The 18,602-nt window shown below is 43.4% G+C and overlaps 2 protein-coding genes across 3 annotated transcripts in view; one reads left to right on the plus strand and one right to left on the minus strand.

The window, feature by feature from the left end:
* Positions 1-2: 2 nt before the first annotated feature.
* washc1 (WASH complex subunit 1) lies at positions 3-5,622 on the minus strand. The gene is made up of 11 exons (XM_085461710.1): positions 5,456-5,622; positions 4,831-4,971; positions 3,752-3,863; positions 3,508-3,654; positions 2,070-2,206; positions 1,832-1,967; positions 1,553-1,748; positions 1,244-1,408; positions 890-1,048; positions 334-405; positions 3-247 (listed from the first exon to the last, which is right to left on the minus strand). Exons 1-11 carry the CDS (start codon positions 5,461-5,463, stop codon positions 102-104), a joined length of 1,419 nt encoding a protein of 472 aa, XP_085317836.1. The 5' UTR covers positions 5,464-5,622; the 3' UTR covers positions 3-101.
* Positions 5,623-10,047: 4,425 nt separating this feature from the next.
* iqsec3b (IQ motif and Sec7 domain ArfGEF 3b) overlaps positions 10,048-18,602 on the plus strand; it is a 37,416-nt gene continuing 28,861 nt past the window's right edge. For both annotated transcript variants that reach the window (XM_085461712.1, XM_085461714.1), the window contains exons 1-2: positions 10,048-10,873; positions 16,208-16,282. In XM_085461712.1, coding sequence (XP_085317838.1) covers positions 10,350-10,873; positions 16,208-16,282 — 599 coding nt within the window. In that variant the 5' untranslated portion in view covers positions 10,048-10,349. The remainder of the gene's footprint in view (positions 10,874-16,207; positions 16,283-18,602) is intronic.

The following is an 18,602-nucleotide window of genomic DNA, read 5'->3' on the forward strand; positions in this document are numbered from 1 at the left end:
CATTTTCCTTTTTTTTTTTTTTAATAGTATTTCTGTGTTAGAAGGAAATTAAATCATTTTAAATAACTGTATCAAAGGGCATCGAATGTGGTGTTTGTCCATTACGCTTCCCAGTCGTCATCGTCTGTTGTCGCTGTATGTGGGGCAGGAAGTGGAGGGATGACATCTGACATCCTCGCAAATGCCCCAGAAGGACCGGCCGGAGCATCACCTGACTCTCCACCAGCTGGACCCTTACCAGATATTCCTGAACAGAGGATAGAAGACATTATGCAAATTCAATCACTAATATCAGTATTTTCAATTTCATTTGACATAAAACGGGCCTCTAACCTTTTCGTCGCATAGCAAGTTTGTTGAAGAGATCAGACATAAAGTCTCCACCACCGGCGGCCGCTCCCACTGCTATTTTAGAAGGAAAAAAAAGAATAAATAAATAATCATGCTACCAGTATTTTTTTAAATTTGCAATTGGAAGAGATTATGGTCTCACTAATTCCCCAGTGCTGCACTTCAAAGTGAAGCATATAATTACAAGACTTTTTTTTTCTTAATCTAGTTATTCAGTCAAGGCAGTTCTCTTGAAAAAAGAAAGAAATGTAAGGTCATGACCTGGCGAGAAAATGAAAGGGCCAGAGATATGCTGTCTAATATTAGGTAAAACAGTTTTTAAGTACAATCGTTGGTTGGTATGAAACTGAAGTCACACAGTTAAGCATATGTGATAGTCAAAAACGATCTCATCTTAACATTCAGTGTGAAATACTGTATAAACTCCTGGTTGAATACTAATTAGGGGCTGGTCACGCTCCACTTTGCCTGGATGACTGCCGTGTGCTCATTAATAAAACATGGGCAGAACCACATCCACGCTCAAACCATCTGACACCTTGTTCTTGCTCCTTTTGTTTCTTCTTCTCCAGCTTGCGTTCCTTAACGTTGCGTAACTTGGCTTTGCCGATGCCCCCGGCGTTGCGGATAGACTCCAGCAGGCTGGCACGGCCATCTGACGGCTGGACCACCTCGCTGGGTGCACCCGACACAGGACCTGTATTTAGAGGAGCCAGTGAGTCAGTGTGGTCTGGGTTTACATCACTGAGGTCAATCTAATTTATGAGGACAAACATCATTTAGTCCGTGTGTGCATAACTGAGGGAACAGGCTTTAAGACACTGTCAGGTTCGCTCCAAGTCAGCAGTGTAGAGCCTGTACGAGACTACTGACGTGCATAAATGTGACAAACCTGAACTTGGCACTTGGGAAACTTCTGCGGAGCTGTCTGCAGGAGGGGGTGGTGGAGGTGGCGGAGGAGGAGCTGACGCCGGAGCTGCGGGAGGGAGGGAAGGCTCCGGAGGAGGGGGCGGGGGAGGTGGCGGAGGTGGTGTGCCATCAAGCTGGAGCTGAGTTCCTGAAACAAGCAGATGAAATACTGTATAACACTGGAAGAAAATTTGATCTATTTATGTAGCATCTTTTCAGATATCACAAAAAGCTTCACAGTAAAAGACAAATGGGCACAAAATGATTGAGGTTCACAACATAAGACATCTACCTGGTGCACTGCTCTCCTCAGAGAAGCAGGGCAGCTCGGGGATGTTGTGTGTGGGTCCCGAGGGGGCAAATCCAGGTCCGAGGTCTGCGCTGTAAGACAGGTCGTCTGCAATACCTGGCAGGTCTGGCAGGTAGGACGGCACATCTATCTCAGGCACTTGACCCAGGTCTGGCACATAGAAATAACTCTCTGCTATCTGTTAAGAGAAAAAGAAAACCATGATTAAGTTTTAACAGATCTGATCCTTCACAGAAAAAAAAAGGAAAAGTCAGAAGGTACCTGTCTCTCCAGTTGCTCTCTCTTTGTAATGGACAGAGGAGCATCGAATGGTTTATCTTCTTTTTCCGTCTCTAGTGTTGTGTGCGTTTTTGTCACTGCTCCCGCCAAAGGATCAAGAAACACATATTTCTTATATCTTTAAAAAAATAAGACACAAATTAAAACATACGAGAGAACATTGAAATCAGTCAGTGTTTACAATAAACATCTGTGTCTGTGCTGGCGTGTGCAGACTCACAGATTTTCTGTGGTATTAAAGAGCAAAAGAGAGCTGACAGATGAGATGTTACGCGGCAGACTGCCCAATCCTTCTTCTGTCTCATCCTCAGTCTTCTTCTTATTTCTCACGCACACAGGGAAATACATTAACTTCTCCTGAAAGGAAGAAAGCAGGACTTGGAGTGAGAAGGAGATCAAGAAAATGTTAACGAAATCTTTAGCAACGCATATCGTAAATGTCATCAAACTGCTCCTGCGCATAGATGCACACAAACTACAACACCAAGTTATATGTTAGGGGGTATTGCTTCTATTGAGGGGGGTACTGAATAATGCATTTCTGCATCAGAGACAAATGCCAGCTCTATTTTCTTTTTTGTTCCCTTCCCAAGCCGACAAATACACACAGATACACAAACACGTGCAAGCACAGGCAGGAAAAAATATTATTTTTATATTTTTTCCTGTTAAGTTTTCTGTAACGGTGAAGGAAAAACAGTGGTGTTTGCTATAAATAATGAAGGAACTTGTGCTGAGCAGAGCACGTACACACAAGAACCACTTGGGGGAAAAAAAACACATCTCTTGTCACTGTGTGGTGACACAAATACAGCTGGGTTCTGATATCCCATTTACATACATCACATACAGTATGTGACAACTTCAACTGTGACTCATGTGTAGTTAAATCTACAGAAAAGAAGGGACATGCCTGTTGCGGCTTTCGATACATGATTGACAAGCTGCATTTTTCTACAAGTCTATGTTGTTTTCACCTCCATTTTACCTCCTGAATAAGTACTAAATTGCAAGTAAAAGCAACAGAGTGCACATACAATTGGCTGCTGTGTACTACTTTGCAGTATTTTTTAAACAGACAACATAACCTACTTGGCCTGAAAATGTTTACTTAGCAAAACAGGAAATACGCAGGCCGAGTGGAGATTTATGCATAAACATGTTTCACAAGGTTTACAGGGCATTCACATCCAGTCAAGCATTCACTTGAAATATCAAAGTTTTAAATCAGGTCAAAATAAAATGTGTGTAATTTAAGGTATTACCCACATCACTATGGATATATCCAAGACCAAGACTCCTGCAAATGCTCTAAAGCTTTAAAGTGGTTTGCCCAGCAGTCTGCATAAATATGACCAGTGTGCGCAGAGTCCCCATGCCCTCATTTGACTAGAACGTGAGGTGTGGATAAAAGCTATGTAAATAAAGTTAACCGTGTCCATATTCCTGTTTTCTACCTGCTGTTTTAGCAGCATGAGCTGAACAAAGAAGCAGCAACACTAACTAGTCAGCAAACTCTTTTAAGACATCAGCTTTGCGAAAATAAAATATGCAATGTGGCTCTTAGCAAGTCACAGTCATCATTTTCATAATTTTGAAAATTGCTTTTCAAAACCTTTGCTCTTTTCCCCCCCAACATTTTAATGTGTTGATCTCACCTGCAAAGCCTTTTCATCAAAGGGTCGCAGTTTATTCTGTATTCTGTGTCGGGGCCGTGTTTGTGAAGAGGGGTCTGTAGCTCCAGCGAAGATAGACAAGTAGTCCTGAAGTTGATCTGGGGCTGGGTACTTGGCACTGGAGAAAACCTATATGCACATAAAATAACATTTTTACTCTTTTTTTCTCCTATATTCTGTATCAGAACTTAAAAAGCTGCCTTTTAGGGTGAAGATTCAGTGTTACCTTGGTGGCTTTCTTGCTGCCTTTAATCTTGTCGACACGGGCCTGAGCTAGTCTGATCCGGTCAGTGATGCTCTTGAGCTGGTGACGGTTTTTCTCGACACTGTCTGACACCCTGCAAGCAACAACAACTGAATATGGGCATATGCACATCTACACACAAAGGATAACCGTATGTCAAGGATACTGCACAATCCAGTTCTTTATTATATATCCTGCAGAGTCCCGAAACCCCCCAAAAGGAACTGAAGACTCCTACAATTCATTGAGATTATGTATAAGTATCAAATGCCACTCTCATGTTTTATCAGTGATCTACTTATAAAAAGCTCATGTTTCAAAAGTTTACATGGCCAAAACTGTTCTGTTCATAAATGTTATTGTTTCCATGCTGTCACAGGCAACACCTCCTCTGTTTTCAGGGTGCCAGACAGGACCATCTGTCCTCAAGCAGCTGCTGTTTGTTAACGGTGCAATCTATTAAATATGACAAAGCTTTTTGGCCCATGAGCAAACTTGCAACAGCTGCTGTTATATCTGCTACCAATTCATTTTGTGCGTTATTAAAACCTGTTCTTTTGTTGTTAAACACTCTTTGCTACCTAGCCTGAGCAAATGCAGAGATCACTACTGTTGAGTTTTTTAAAAAACTCTGTAGCTTTAAAACTTTTTGCCATTTTGAAAATCTGATAAGCTAAAATTGATCAAAGTAACCTTTAAATAAATGACACTAAAAATGAAACAATCCCTGAAACAGGCTCTGGAATAACATCTGGCTCACTCCTACCCTGAATAAAATGTAGTGGTATAAACTGAAGGAATAAAACAATATCAATAATAATGAATTTGTATAATACATTGTATTACTACAATGTAACCACAAACAACAATGTAATTTCCCTATTAATTTCATATTCATCCCGTATTTGCAACCATGAAAATGTAAACAAAGAAAAAGACTGCAGACCCAGTGATTCAGTTTACAACCAAGAGTCAAACACTGCGAGACCAACCTGGAAACTGGAAACTGTGTGTGTGTGTGTGTGTGTGTGTGTGTGTGTGTGTGTGTGTGGTGGGCTTGCCTTCTGAAGATGTCTGTAGAAATGTTCTCCAAGTACATCAGTGCGTCTGCTATCTGATGAACAGCCTCCTCCCTCCTCAGGTCGGGCTGGATGAGAGGCACAGAGTACACCTGGCCCTCCAGGCAGTGCTTCTGTGTCATCCTGCAAAGCAAGAGAGCAACAAAGTTGAATCAAACTGTACCACTGTGTTGTAATGGCATATTCTCATAGTAAGGATTGCATTCCTGACAAACAATATTGTTAAAAATACCATGCTGAGTATCAAATTTATGAGGGCTTATGTCATATGGCAATCTCTCTCGCTGTCTCTGACTGACACTGACACACACACACACACTTCACGTCTGACTCTCACATGACGGCGCAGGAATATTATATCATTTCTTTAACCACAGCACTATGTGGACTCTTTTTATCGTCTTCAGCTGGTCAGAATTTTCTAAAAGCTAATAGCTCGAACGGTAAATAAATCTGCACCCAAATTGCTGAAGATATTATATTTCAAACAGCTGATCTCCGTAATGAAATGATCCGACATCTGACACCTCTTAATCCTAAATGCAGAATATCCGTGAGCATAGCCATACCCGTTTAAAGACTTGTTTTACTAGAAAGACAGTCTCACCTGACCATGAGTGTTGTTTACGACCACAAAAACAGTATAATGGGAAAAAAAAACGTGTCGACGATAGCCACTCGTTTAGCAAAACAACAGTTTCGCACTTCCGCATCCGTGTAGCACGTGACGACTCAGCAATTATTGTGTTGCTTTCAGGAACACTCGGAAATCTCTCGTTTAGTGCAGCCTACGCTTGAACTACGTCAGTAAACCGAAGTATTGGCTAAGAGCAGAAGTAAATGGCAAGAGCACTTCTCAGAAAATGTGTAGGCTTTCCTGCAGAATTCTAGAAAGAATTCTGGACGATTCTAGCACCAGTTTTTTACAGAACGTTGTTGGAAATCAAAGAAAAGGGCAGACTTCCATCAAATATGAATTCTGCAAACATTAATCTCCTGCTAAAACCAGGCAAAGACCCTGTATATCCCTCAAGCTATCGTCCAATATCCCTTATAAATGTAGACCTTAAAATAATCTGCAAAGCTCTCTCAAAGAGATTAGAGAAAATAACCCCCCTCTTAATTCATCCTGACCAAACTGGTTTCATAAAAGGTAGGCACTCATCAACAAATACACGTAGATTACTTAATTTGATGGACTACTTATACAGTAAAAACCTTGAAACGACAATATTTTCTTTAGATGCAGAAAAAGCATTTGACAGAGTAAATTGGAAATTTCTATTTGCAACTTTACACAAATTTGGTTTTGGAACCTCTTTCATTAACTGGTTAAAAATATTATACAATTTCCCAACAGCTTGTGTCAAAACAAATGACCAAAAATCCTCCAGCTTCTGTCTCCTGAGGGGCACCAGGCAAGATGCCCACTCTCCCACTGTTTGCAATTTTTATTGAACCACTAGCAGCAGCAGTTAGACAGAATTCAGTAATTAAGGGCATAAAATGCAAGAACGTGGAACATAAAATCAGCCTTTATGCGGATGATATGTTACTTTTTCTCCAAAACTCACAAACCAGTATCTCTGGGGTGATTGAATTGATAAACTCTTTTGCAAGAATATCAGATTACTCAATTAACTGATCAAAATCTACAGTCCTCCCGATTAATTGCTCCTCTCATAATTCTTCTTCTACACCACTGCAATTGGGAAATATAAAATATTTAGGTATTAATGTTTCTCCCAAGCTTGTAGATCTGACTAAATTAAACCATATCCCACTTTTAAAGACAGTAGAAGGCGATCTGGCTAGATGGAAATGTTTACCCATATTACTCATGGGAAGGGTTGCCGCTATAAAAATGATGGTCTTACCAAAAATAAATTATTTCTTCTCAATGATCACAACTACCAACTTTCAGCACTACTAGCCAAAAGGCTTCAGTTTATCTCAGGATGGCTAAAACATACCCTCTTAGATGAACCTTGGCTAGATGTAGAACAAGCACTTCGCAATAATCTAGAGATCTCAGACCTACCATTTATCAGCTCAAACATCCAACGACATCAATGCTTCAAAAGCATCAGCATCAGCTCTTCTCTGACAGCATGGTGGGAGTTTCTAAAATTGACGGAGTCTTCATTAATCCCATGCAAACGTACACCTATCTGGAACAACCCTGACATATTACAAAACAATAATATGATAAACTTTCCAGATTGGAGTGGTAAAGGAATCAAATACTTAGAACATATATTAGAAGGATCAGAATTTATTCCATTTGATAGACCAAAACTTCTGGACTCAGATTTGCTTAAAAACCTTTCATTTAATTAGAAATCCCAGTCTTCAATTAATTCAATACAAAATATTACATAGAGTGCACTATACAGGTCATTGGATGTTCAAGATGGGCTTTACGTCTACCAACAACTGCTCACACTGCCAAACCAATTCACCGGACAATTATATCCATGCTCTTTGGTTCTGTCCACCAGTTCAGAAGTTTTGGCGCGAGATATGTGAAGACTTATCGAAGTGTCTGAAATGTAACATTCCAACTTCCCCTTTAGTGAGTTTGTTGGGCAGCTTAGATAATGTCACTACAGAAAATAATATAGCCCATATGGTTTTCACTGCCCTATGCATAGCCAAGAAAACAGTCCTCATGAACTGGAAAAATAAAAATAATCTTAATAATAATATAGAAATGATCTATTAGATTACATTAGTCTTGATACAGCCTCTGCCACCACATCAGATCAATTACTCTAGGCTCCTTTGATCAGCTCCATCACCTAGTGGGGGTGGGGGGTCATAGTTTGGTCCCACCTTTGCTGTTGTGATTGGTGTGGGGGCAGGGATAGGCTTGGGGCGTCGGGGGATTCCCCAGGAGCATCTTCCTTGGAGGGCTCAACCCGGGGTTGTTGCGGTCATGGCCTATTAAGGGCTCTGTTGGCTCTAAGGTGACGGTTTCCTCGTGGTTGCGTGCAGCGGGGCTAGGGGAGGGTCTGTGCTGATGGACGCGGGTTACTGACTGGTAGCCTGGCTGCCCCTGGGTGGGTCCGGGACGGGCGTGGGGTTCTGGGGGTGCTCCGTCTTTGGGCTGGGGCCCTGGCTGGGCCTTGAGGGCTTGGGTCCTGGTTGGTGTGTTGCTGGGGTTGTGGGCGGGTGGGTGTATGGGGGCCAGTGCATCGAGCCACCTGGGGGGCTCTTCAACTGGTGGGGAAGGCTGTTACATCTTGCAGGAGGTCTCCTCTCTTCAGGAACTCACTCTGCAGGAGGGGGAGATACAGGAGAGGTGGAGGAAGATCTCAGCCTGGGCGTCTATTATCCTGTGTAGTCTGGAAGATGAGTGGATGACGGGGTGGGAGGAGGAGTTGGCCGTCTGATTGGGGTCTGGAATGTGGGGCCTCCCTGCTGCTGCCGAGTCGGGGCAGTCTGCTTCTCTCCACCCCAGGGAAAAGGGTAACACTACCTGGGTCTGGGTGCAGTTTCCCCCTCCAGGGGCAAGGGTACCTATGTCTGTCTCCACGTTGGATGAGTGTTGAGTAATTGCATATGAGAGCATGAGGGTGGGAATGGATGTCTGTATCTGTGTGTGCCTGTATGGCTGTGTCTATATGTCAGGTTGGGTATCAGACGCCACCTCTCTGGGGACATCTCAGGCCCTCCAAGGTATGGAGGCCTATCTCCCCCCACCACTTCCCCTGCCAGTGGCAGACGCCCTCAGACATCGGTGCGTTGGTGGTTCTTTGTGTCCGGGGGTGGGCGTCCAGGACACAAAGAACCTCACTTCTTGGTGGCTGCTTGTCGGGGCCTGGAGCCTGGGGCTCGCTCGGGCCACTTCGGGGGTGGGGTGCCCTCAGCCTCTCGGCCTGGGGCTCGGTCACTCTGGCACAGCTGGCTGCCGACGGAGCTCACGGGCGCGTCACTGCAACCCCCCCCCCCCCCGGCTTCTGGCTGCCCCTCTGTTGGTCTTCCTTGGTCTCTTGTGTTCTGAGGGCCTCTGGATGTCTGGAGTTTTGATCTCTTCCATACCTGCTTCATGCCCTGGAGGACGGGGCTGTGGCCCCCCACACCCTCTTGCACTTCATTACATGAAGGAACCTTTTAAAAACAAGCGCGACCATGCTCACAGGTGTACACACGGGTGCTCACACACACACACTACACCCTTTTTGGTTCCTACCTCAAAGCACACTGTGTGCTGTCGATCTTACGTGCTGCACAATAATGTTTAATATTTAGTATTTACTGTTATATTCCCATAGATCATCGTGATGTTGTTTATTATGTTGCTCTTTTTTTTTCTTCTGCTTGTTTTCTCTTTTTTCTTTCTCAACAGGTGATCCAGGTGATTGATACATGTATTTTTTGTCTGCTTAATTCGTTGGTTTTTGTTTTTTGCCCTTTATCCCCGTCCCTCTTCCCCGCTGTTTTTCTTTCCCTCTTTTTTTCTCCCCTTTCTTTTCCCCAGTCAAGTCTGTCCCATATTTAGCAAGTGAAAATAAAATAAAATAAACAATAAAAGGTGAATCAAATAGACCATTACGGCAAGGCTGGGATGGTCCATTTGGCAAAGTAAATCCGTTGGGCATCTTTCTTCGCCTTTAGACAACAATTCTGATGGCAAAGAGACAAACGGGACAGGCCAAAAAAAAAAAGTATAGGCAACGCAAACATAAATAAGCAAACAATAATATAAAAGTCTCTAAGTTTTGTATTATTTGACTTTTGTGAATGAGTGTTTAGGTCAAGGCACCATGAGACGTTCAATTGTCTTTGCATGTATACATCCCCCCCCCCTTTTTTTTTTTGTTCCGTATTGTTTATTTCTATATAGACAATTTCGTACGAACTAATTTCACATTCTGGAGCATTTATAGTTTTAACTTAGTTTTTATGGGCCTTTAAATTACATACAAAGCTCAGGGGCAAGATGCATCGTAAGATGCACATGCTACACAAATACACCGCCTTGCGATTGTTTAACCAAATTCTTAGATTTAAAAGAAAAAAGGATTTTGTGTGCAATAAATCAGCTTCACATACTAGTCCACAAACTAAAGATGCTCCGTAGAACTCCTTGTAGCTACCTATAGGGCGCGTGCTAGGACCGTGCTCGTGTCTGTGCGTGCAGTGACGCATCCATCCTCGAGCACCTCCCCTCCTCCCTGCTGTCACATCTGGAGCTGGCTGCTCTCATCAGCACCACTCAGCGCAGTGTATGTGTGTGTTTGAGAGAGAGCGAGAGCGAGTGAGAGAGAGTGAGGGAGGGAGTAAACGACTGGAGAAGTGGAGACTGACTTGGTCGGCGTAGCCTCATCCACAGCCGAACAGAATCAAGGAGAGGAGAGCGGAAGGACATCCCACGCCACCTTCTCATCCGCACTCACAAATAGGCTGTTTTGCATCTCCTCTGTCCTCCATCCGCGCGTCCAGGTTCTTTCCCCCCTCTCTCTCTTTCTCTTCCTTCCTCTTGCTGTGGGTAGCGTATGATGAGCTCCAGCCTGCTAGAAAACCCGGTGCAGGCGATTCTGTACCTGCGGGAGCTTACCACCATCGTCCAGAATCAGCAGAGTCTCATCCAGACCCAGCGTGCAAGAATAGAAGAGCTGGACCGGAGGGTAGATGAGCTGATCGGCGAAAACAGACACCTGCGGGACGTCAGGATACAACAACAGCATCCTTATCACCACCATCACCACCATCACCACCCCGACCCCAGCTGCCTTCATCATCACCACCACCATCCCCAGGACCCCCCGCTCAAGACTAGTCCGGGGTCTTTGCCAGATGCGGCTTCACCAGCACAAGTCGAGGCGGCTCCGGCTGTCCAGTCCTCGCCCACCCAACCTATGGACCCAGGAGACATGCAGCTGGTCCCAGCCGAGCCATCCACAATTTCGCCGGTTGAAAGTGAGTCCGAAAACGGTGGAAGTTGCCACAGCTGCCGCTCTTTGGTTCCGATGACCCCGACAACCCTTTGTCGGTCTCTGGCCCTGGCCAGGAAATCCGAGTGAGTAGAAAATATTAGAGCCTTTGATTGTTTGCATGTATGCGTGTGCGCCAAAACGCTCCAGATGCCTATATACATAGCCTAGTGGCTTTTCAAAAAGTAGCTCTATAGCCCATAATTTCAAACCTCTCGCGTTAACCTGACTTATTCGGCTGTATCAACTTCAAGCCAAAACAAATTTCATATCTTCCATATTACGGGCTAGCCTGTTGTCGAATCCAGCTTTTGTCTGAAACTGTGTAATTAGGCGCATCCACGTGTGCGTGCGCGTGCTCTGCAGATTGAGAGGCGTTTAATTAAAGAAGAGGGCGCTTGCAAATTTCCAATTTTCAGCTCTGTGTATGTGTGTGCCGACCAAGGACCGTGCCAGGAGAGGAAGAGGTGGATTATTTAAATGAGAAACTGGATCACGATCACTGGATCATTACATAACAAACAGCTGGAGGCCTGTACGTGTGTTCGTGCGCGGGCGCGCGTGTGTGAGCGAGAAACACACTCAGCGCAGCGGTCAGAGTCAGCAGGAGACAGAAGCAGCTTCACGTGTGACGATGACACACCTCGAGCCGCTGTCCGTGTTTGCTGGCTTTCCTTGTCAATTACCACCAGGGATCTACAAGCTCCCACGGGATCTCAAATCCTCTGATGTTCCCCTGGTAGATGAGATACACAGCTACACACCACAAACCACACACACACACACACACACACACACACACACACACACACACACACACACACACACACACACACACACAGTACCGCCTCCTGCTTGTCACCAGAGCTTCACAGAATATCACCCTAATGAGGGAAGACCCATGTTTCTCTCTTTGCCAGAGTGTGTGTGGTGTTCTTTCTGTTCATAAGTTTTCTATCAGCAGGAGCCCTTATTGGTCTCTCTGGGACTCCACCCCCACTGAGGGGAGCAACACAGAATGAAGTTGTGATGAGAGGTGCAGAGGAGCACATATTAACATTAGTGATATTAATCCAAAAGTGCACATGATCATGCATCTTACAGTCGCAGCTCCATGTGCACGAGTGTGTGTGTGCAGAGTCCCTGTTGCTCCTCTGGACCCTGTTGCACTGCGTTGACCCCAAGTTGTTCCTGAACGTCTTACTCTGCAACGACAATTTATTGCTCAAGAAACAGTATTACACAGATTCTTAATTATAATTAAGAAGAGGGGAAGAAATTACAATAACAATAATTTTTTGTTATTAAAAGAGCTCAGAGCTTGGAGCAGAACATCCCCCAGATGAGCAGGCTGCTGCAGAGCAGTTGGCTAAATAGCCCTCTTGCTCCTGTGGGTACTGATGTATGTCCTTGAATGCAACCTTACGCCTCTGCTCCCTCAGTGATTTTAAGTCTTTTGGATTAGACCAGTAGCCTAACACCTAATGTCTACTTTTGCTTTTGGCAAGCCAAGCAGGAGAGGAGGAGAAAAGCTTTTCACCTCCCTGCTCCATCCTGTCTGCAGCTAACTGGAAATCAGATCTCTGCTCCATTAGTCCTGTTGCCAGCTAATTAACCTGTATAAGTTGTGTGATTGTGCATATGCATATGTGCTGGCATGCCTTCGTTCACACATCCCACTCTATCAGTTAATTTGAAGATTTATTTTAACTCACTATCGACTTTTGTGACAAACAGAGACATGTGGACTAGAGTTCTACATTGGGTTGGCTGTGAGTGTATTTATGTTTGCATTGTCACAGAAACCAATGGATATGCCTATGGGGGAGAGGCAGGATCCTCTCCTCCACTCATTCTCAGTCTTTCTTTCCAGCTGAGCCTTCTATCTGCCCCACTTAGCCCATGGAGCGAACAGTAATCAGCCATTCTCAGGAGAGGGAAAGGCAGAGAGCTATAAAGAGAAAGAGAGACATGCATGCCCAGTTGTTGTCTTTGATGGAGCCCTTGGAGGTGTCTAGAGGAAGGAGCTTGAGGCTGACACTGTGAATGGACCGCTGAAAGAGAGGGGAGTTGAGAGAGATGGGAGGGTGGTTAAAAGAGGAAGAGGAGGCAAAGAGAAGCACATTCATTGTACAAAAATTGAGACAGGTACAAAGAGAGAGTAAAACACACACAGAAAAAAAGAGCTGTCTCCACGATCTAGCCGTCTGGCAAACAAATGCAAAGGCTGAACAACACTTTGCTATCCTGTGGCGGCATGAAATGTGCATACAAAGAACTAGTAATGTTTTTGAGTCCAAATGGAGCTGATCTTGTTGCATGCCAACCCTCCTCCATCGCTCCTCTCGCCTTACACTTTGTACTGGGTACTGGCTGATGAAAGGCATTGCGTTTTAAGTGCTCTTACAAAACAGGGAAGAGGAGAGGGGAGGTGCAAGAGAGAGGACAGAGCTCACAGAGAGAGAAAGAGAGAGAGCCAGAGAGAACATAGGCCAACAGCAGGAGGCATGTCCTGTTAAAATATTCACCTGTTCTCTTTGTAAGTGTTGTTGCAGACGAATGGCCGTTACGTGTGTGCCTTGTACAGACAGATGGACCCGCTGAGTGTTTGTGTGCGAGTGTGTATATGAGTAGCCTATGTGTGTCTGCTCAGGCTGGCCTCTTCTTCCCTGTATGACCAAATAAAACTGAGCAGAGCTGAACTGTTTTATATTAGCCTGACAAAAACTTCCAACTCTCATCATGATGGACAAACTGGAGTTGACTTTGGGAGTTGAGGTCTTACAACAACTGCCTGAACAGTCAGCTCCTATTTAAACCAGTATAGTTAAAAATAGGCTATATTGTATTTGCTTTCCTTTGGAGAGTTAGAGGATGAATGATCTTTATCTTATCATTTTGATACGTTAAACACGAAGCTATAGCCTAGCAGGAGTAGATGAAAAATAAAAGTGAAAAAGCAAACTCACCCCCCTGCATATTTTAAAGTTCCTAAATTAAAATGTCATATTGCTTTATTTAATCTGTGCAAACCCCAAAGTGCAAGCAAGAAAATTTGTAGTTTTACACTGTAGTATTTCTCGGCCAGATTAATTAATTCACTGGACTCAAAGCAAGTAGTCTGGGACAAAAAAATACCATGGTCAGCAACCCCTCTGCAATCTAGTCGTAACTTTAAACTCTTCTCGAGATGTGGCTTCGTGCTGTGCGTCTCCTCTTCTAAACTTGATGAAAGCGAATTAATTTACTTTCCAAAATGTAAAAAGTGTTCCATGTTTTCTTTCAATTGCTGATGTGGTAACAGTATCAGTCATATGGCTCTCCATTTCATCGAGGTTGTGGCCTCAGAAATAGTTTCACCCTGCAATTTAGTGTAAAGACACTCTTTTATATTTGATGACAAAGATCCGTGACTGAGCTGTGTCTTCCATAAACTCTGAGCTTTCACACAATTTCATTTTTCTGCTCACCTGTCAGTCAGATGTGCATTAGACAAAGTATATTTTGGCATCATCTCATCCAAAACCAAAATAGACGGTGAATGGCACAGGGAATGTAGTTTACAGGCTTACGGGGATGTTTAAACTCCTTCAGTTGTTGAGCCAGCGATCGATTCCTGGCTCCTCCAGTTCACGCACTGAAGAGCCTTTGAGCAAGACACTAAATCCCACATACGACCCGTTTACATCCATAACTGATAAAGCATCGTACCCGCAGAATAATACAGTCTACAGTATAAACAGATTTGAATCAGATTTTTAATGCAAAGCATTTTGAGTGCTTACTAAGATTAAGAAATACTAAGAAATTGGCTTTTTAAATGACAATTTACAGCATCAAAACCTCATCAAGTGTAAAATTAATAAAAAGCAGATCAAATTACTTTAAAAACATGGAAACGTCTCAAACTACAAAAAGGTTTGTGGCTATATAGAGTAGATCAGGTGTTAAAAAGTAAGATTTATTCAAGTGTGTAGACTTGTTTTAACCTGCAGGAAAACTAGAGGGGGACCGTGTTACTGTTTATTAAACATCTATCTGCGTACTAAAAAAAAGGGGGGAAAGGGAATATTCTTTGACAAGCATGTTTGAAAATTACTTGTTTCAGATGTATGACAGAGCAGTTTATGTTTTTAGCTCCAGTGATTTCAGAAAGTCCTCTTAGCTTGATATATTCCCCTTTTTGCCCCGCTTTACCTGATGTTTAAAGCGGATCAACGGCACAACAAAGACAACAACTACAATGGAAAAATTTATATTCAGATCTAACATGATTGTTTTGGAAATTTTTTGAACCTCCTGGGATCAAGCTGTTAACAGAAGAGTGTGAAAATTACTGCAAAACCTGCAAAACAAAACCCAAAAAAGATGAATCCAGGTATAATAACTAGTCTATAAATTCCACAAAAAGCAGTTCTTTGTGTCAGAGGTGTCACTGGGGGGCTTAGGTGTTACAACAGATGAAGCAGTATTATTCATACCAAATAAATATGAATAATTTTTGCCATGCAGCTTTTAAAAAAATGAAGACAAAAAACCCCACAGTGTCCCTTTAAGTCTGTGGAAGTTGCTGTGAAACGATAGCTTTTTATAGCTCAGACTGTCATTCCTAGTCTTGCACTGACTCTGACTGCCTGTCACTGTGGGTCTGTGTCATGAGCAATATGCTGCGCCCAGGTCAGAAGACTTGCTGTAGCGTAGCCAAGAAATTCACTGTCAGCCGAATCCTTTCAGCTCAGCATGAAAAGACCAATACTACACCAAGACCTCACAAAAACTTAGCTGGATGGACAGTGATGATCATGCTAATTTTCAAGCCTCTGGTAGTGGAAGGTGTCCAGCATTCGGAAGGTGAAAAGGTCGAACGGCAACAGCTTCCACGTGATGCATGGGATTTTTTTGTCCGTTGTTCTCCTCGGTTGTAATCTGCCCCAGATAAAAGGACTAGCAAAGTGCTTAAAATATGAATGTAAATGCAAAATGTATGAGAGAGAAATGAAAATGAGAACTTAAGAAAAACACAGGAAGCAGAGCCAGAATAACCATCTGTCCAGATTGGGTTAGGGGAATTCTGCTAAATCACCACTGATCTGCTGAATTGGAGAGGAGGGGAGAGGACGAGCACATCCGGATACACAAACACATAAGTGCTCCCACTCTATCTAAGCTTTCTCAGCCTTGAATTGACCTACATAGGGTATTTACCCCGGGATCAGTGGCAAGTTGTGTAATGCAATGTTACAATAATCCAGCATCCAAGAAGCACTTCTTCAGGATCTTTTGTGATGTCGGGAATGGGCGCAGAGAAGCGTATTAGCACAAGGCAATCCAACAACTGAACCAATAACAACCTGAAAGACATGCTTTCCCTTCAAGTCTATCCACCCCACTGCTTTCCTCACCTGTCTCTTCTGCTGCAGGAGCGAGACTGTGCTGCATCAGTTTTGCTGCCCCGCCCCTGAGCATCCAGAGACTGAGACCACTAGCTCGTCCAGGTAAGCCAAAGATACTTTAATGGACTTTTTTTTTTCTCTCACAGTGTGCTCTTGCAACAATGTAAAACATCCAGTCTGCATACATACACTCTGTGCATTAGTGCCAGCTGAGCCATTTCAACACCCAGGCCTTTAAGCATGCCTGATAGCCTGCTTGCTCTTTATTGAACCACATGTGAGTGTGAATTGGTGCATTTATAGACCTATTGTGCATGGATTTCATAAAGATAGTTAAATGTTCTGTGACTAAACTACACCTCTGACAGCCTCAAGGGTAACTCACATATTCATAGGCATATAAATGGGAAGTGTGGGTAACCGAACTGATATTCCCACTATGAAAGCGCCTATGGCAACTCTGACGCAACCCTCGCCACTACCATAGTAACTGGAGAATCTACTGTAGTGACTTTTACCGTGTGACTGTGCGTGGGCAGTGCTGTCTGTTTGTGATGTGAGTTGTTTGTGAGTATGTAGAAAGTATTGTGTATGAGGATGTGTGGGAATGCATGACATTTCACTTGGATTTTTGAATGAGCCGTTAAAACTGTGAAAAGCTGATTTTGTCGTGTTTCTCAATGATTATTGTTTTTCCACCCTCCTCCCGAATGTCTCCCATCTTCTAATCCTCTGTGCTCTGTTTCTAAATCCAGTCGTTCCCGGTCTATTTCTTTTCCTCCAGTCTCTTCATCTGCTATGGCGTAGTTTTCCTCCCTGTGTTGTTTATTTCTTCTCATTATTTATCTGTCTGTTGGAAGATTCTTCTAATCAGCTCACTGCAATTATTTCTATCTCATCCCTCCTTATCAAGTCTCTCACTTATTCTGCTTTTATTAATATCACCATCTGTCTGTCTGGAATCCCTCTCTTCTCTCTGATCTGATGACTTTACTCCTACACCCACATATCCCTGATTGGATGGGCTAATGGCACAGCGGCAGTGGACAGCCAGCTGAGATGATGATGAGATGTAGCGGAGATGTGTAACACCGTAGCTCATTATTATCATCGTTACACAAAGTTTTGTGCTCTCGGTGGCTGCTAACCTGCACCCACGTCTACGCGCTGATGTTCGCTGAATCCATCAGAACACACAAACCTCCCAAGAGATGCTACGAGATCTGCCTCTAGCTTAAACTGGTGTGCCTTTTCTCCTTTACTCAGCCTTTTCGCGTGTGAGCGAGTTCTCCCCTGGCTGTACAGTACTTTAGGTCTCCGTGGGACTGTGAGCAATGCGTTTTGACAGATGTTCAAATCTTGCCACCTTGTCACACAAAAGCAAAGGCAGGAGTCTATGTTTGCGAGCGTGTACGAGAGGAAGAGAGGGTGCCCATATCATTACAGAGGCTTTTGCTGTCCAGATGCATTAATAGCTGACTCTTGCTTTTAAATCCTCTAATGTATTCTAATGTACTCTAATGTATTCTGATGCAGTACTGGGGCATGGCAGTGTTTTAATAGAGTTTTTGATATAGACAGCCTCCAGCATGCACACCCCAACACACAGTCTCAACCTTCCTGTTTCCTCTCTATTTTCCTAGCGCACTCTTTCCTCTGGTCCCACGCTCTCTTTTTCCATCTATTTTCGCTAACTTTATCTCATTTAATGATAAGAGCAAGCGTCTCTGGCCCTATCTGTGACTTTTAGCTCGGTACTCAGAATAGTTGCTTTCACAGCAATCAAAGAAAACAAAGAGGAAATTTAGTGATGCAGTCATTATTTAACCATGAGCGGGCTTTTTGTTCTCCCTGGTCCCGTTTAGCACTGGTCCTCTTCGTGTAAAAATTATTAGAGTAAGCCTTATCTGGGAGGAAGAAAGAGTGAACAAGCACACAACGTCATGCGCACACATTCAAGGAGGTTTCTGGTTTTGACTATGAGAAAAAAATTATTATAAAGAAATGGTGCTGCTAAATTCCAAACAGTATTTTCCATGAATATGTAGACAAAGTGTCTTAAAATGCCTGTTTGTGTATTTTGGACATTTTCTCATGACTTGTCTGGAAAAAGACATCTTATGGAAATAAAATAACCCAAAATTTCAAAATTGACCTCCGTATGAAAAAAAACATGCCTTCACCTGTAGTTTCTTTTCATAATCAATACACATACTCACCTGCTACTTTATTAGTTTTAGTAATTATCTAATCAGTCAATTACAATGCAGCAATTTAATGCATGTAAACATGGTCAAGAGAACCTGCTGAAGTTTAACCTGAGCATCGTGGTTGTTTGTACCAGACTGGCCTGATTATGTCAAAAAACAGACAACGATCTGAAAAAGAGAAAACATTCCATGACAAAAATGCCTTGTTGTAA

Source organism: Copadichromis virginalis, linkage group LG7 (assembly GCF_057382275.1).
Source record: "Copadichromis virginalis isolate Kocher_CV1m ecotype Utaka linkage group LG7, C_Virginalis_male_GT1.1, whole genome shotgun sequence".
NCBI lineage: Eukaryota > Metazoa > Chordata > Actinopteri > Cichliformes > Cichlidae > Copadichromis > Copadichromis virginalis.

What these genes read in the sequence shown, in the direction of transcription:
- washc1 (XM_085461710.1), bottom strand. An exon ending in TGAGGAGAGCAGTGCACCAG is followed by an intron (nt 1,409 to 1,552) that starts GTAGATGTCTTA and finishes TGCTTGTTTCAG; the next exon opens with GAACTCAGCTCCAGCTTGAT. An exon ending in TTCCCAAGTGCCAAGTTCAG is followed by an intron (nt 1,049 to 1,243) that starts GTTTGTCACATT and finishes CTCTAAATACAG; the next exon opens with GTCCTGTGTCGGGTGCACCC.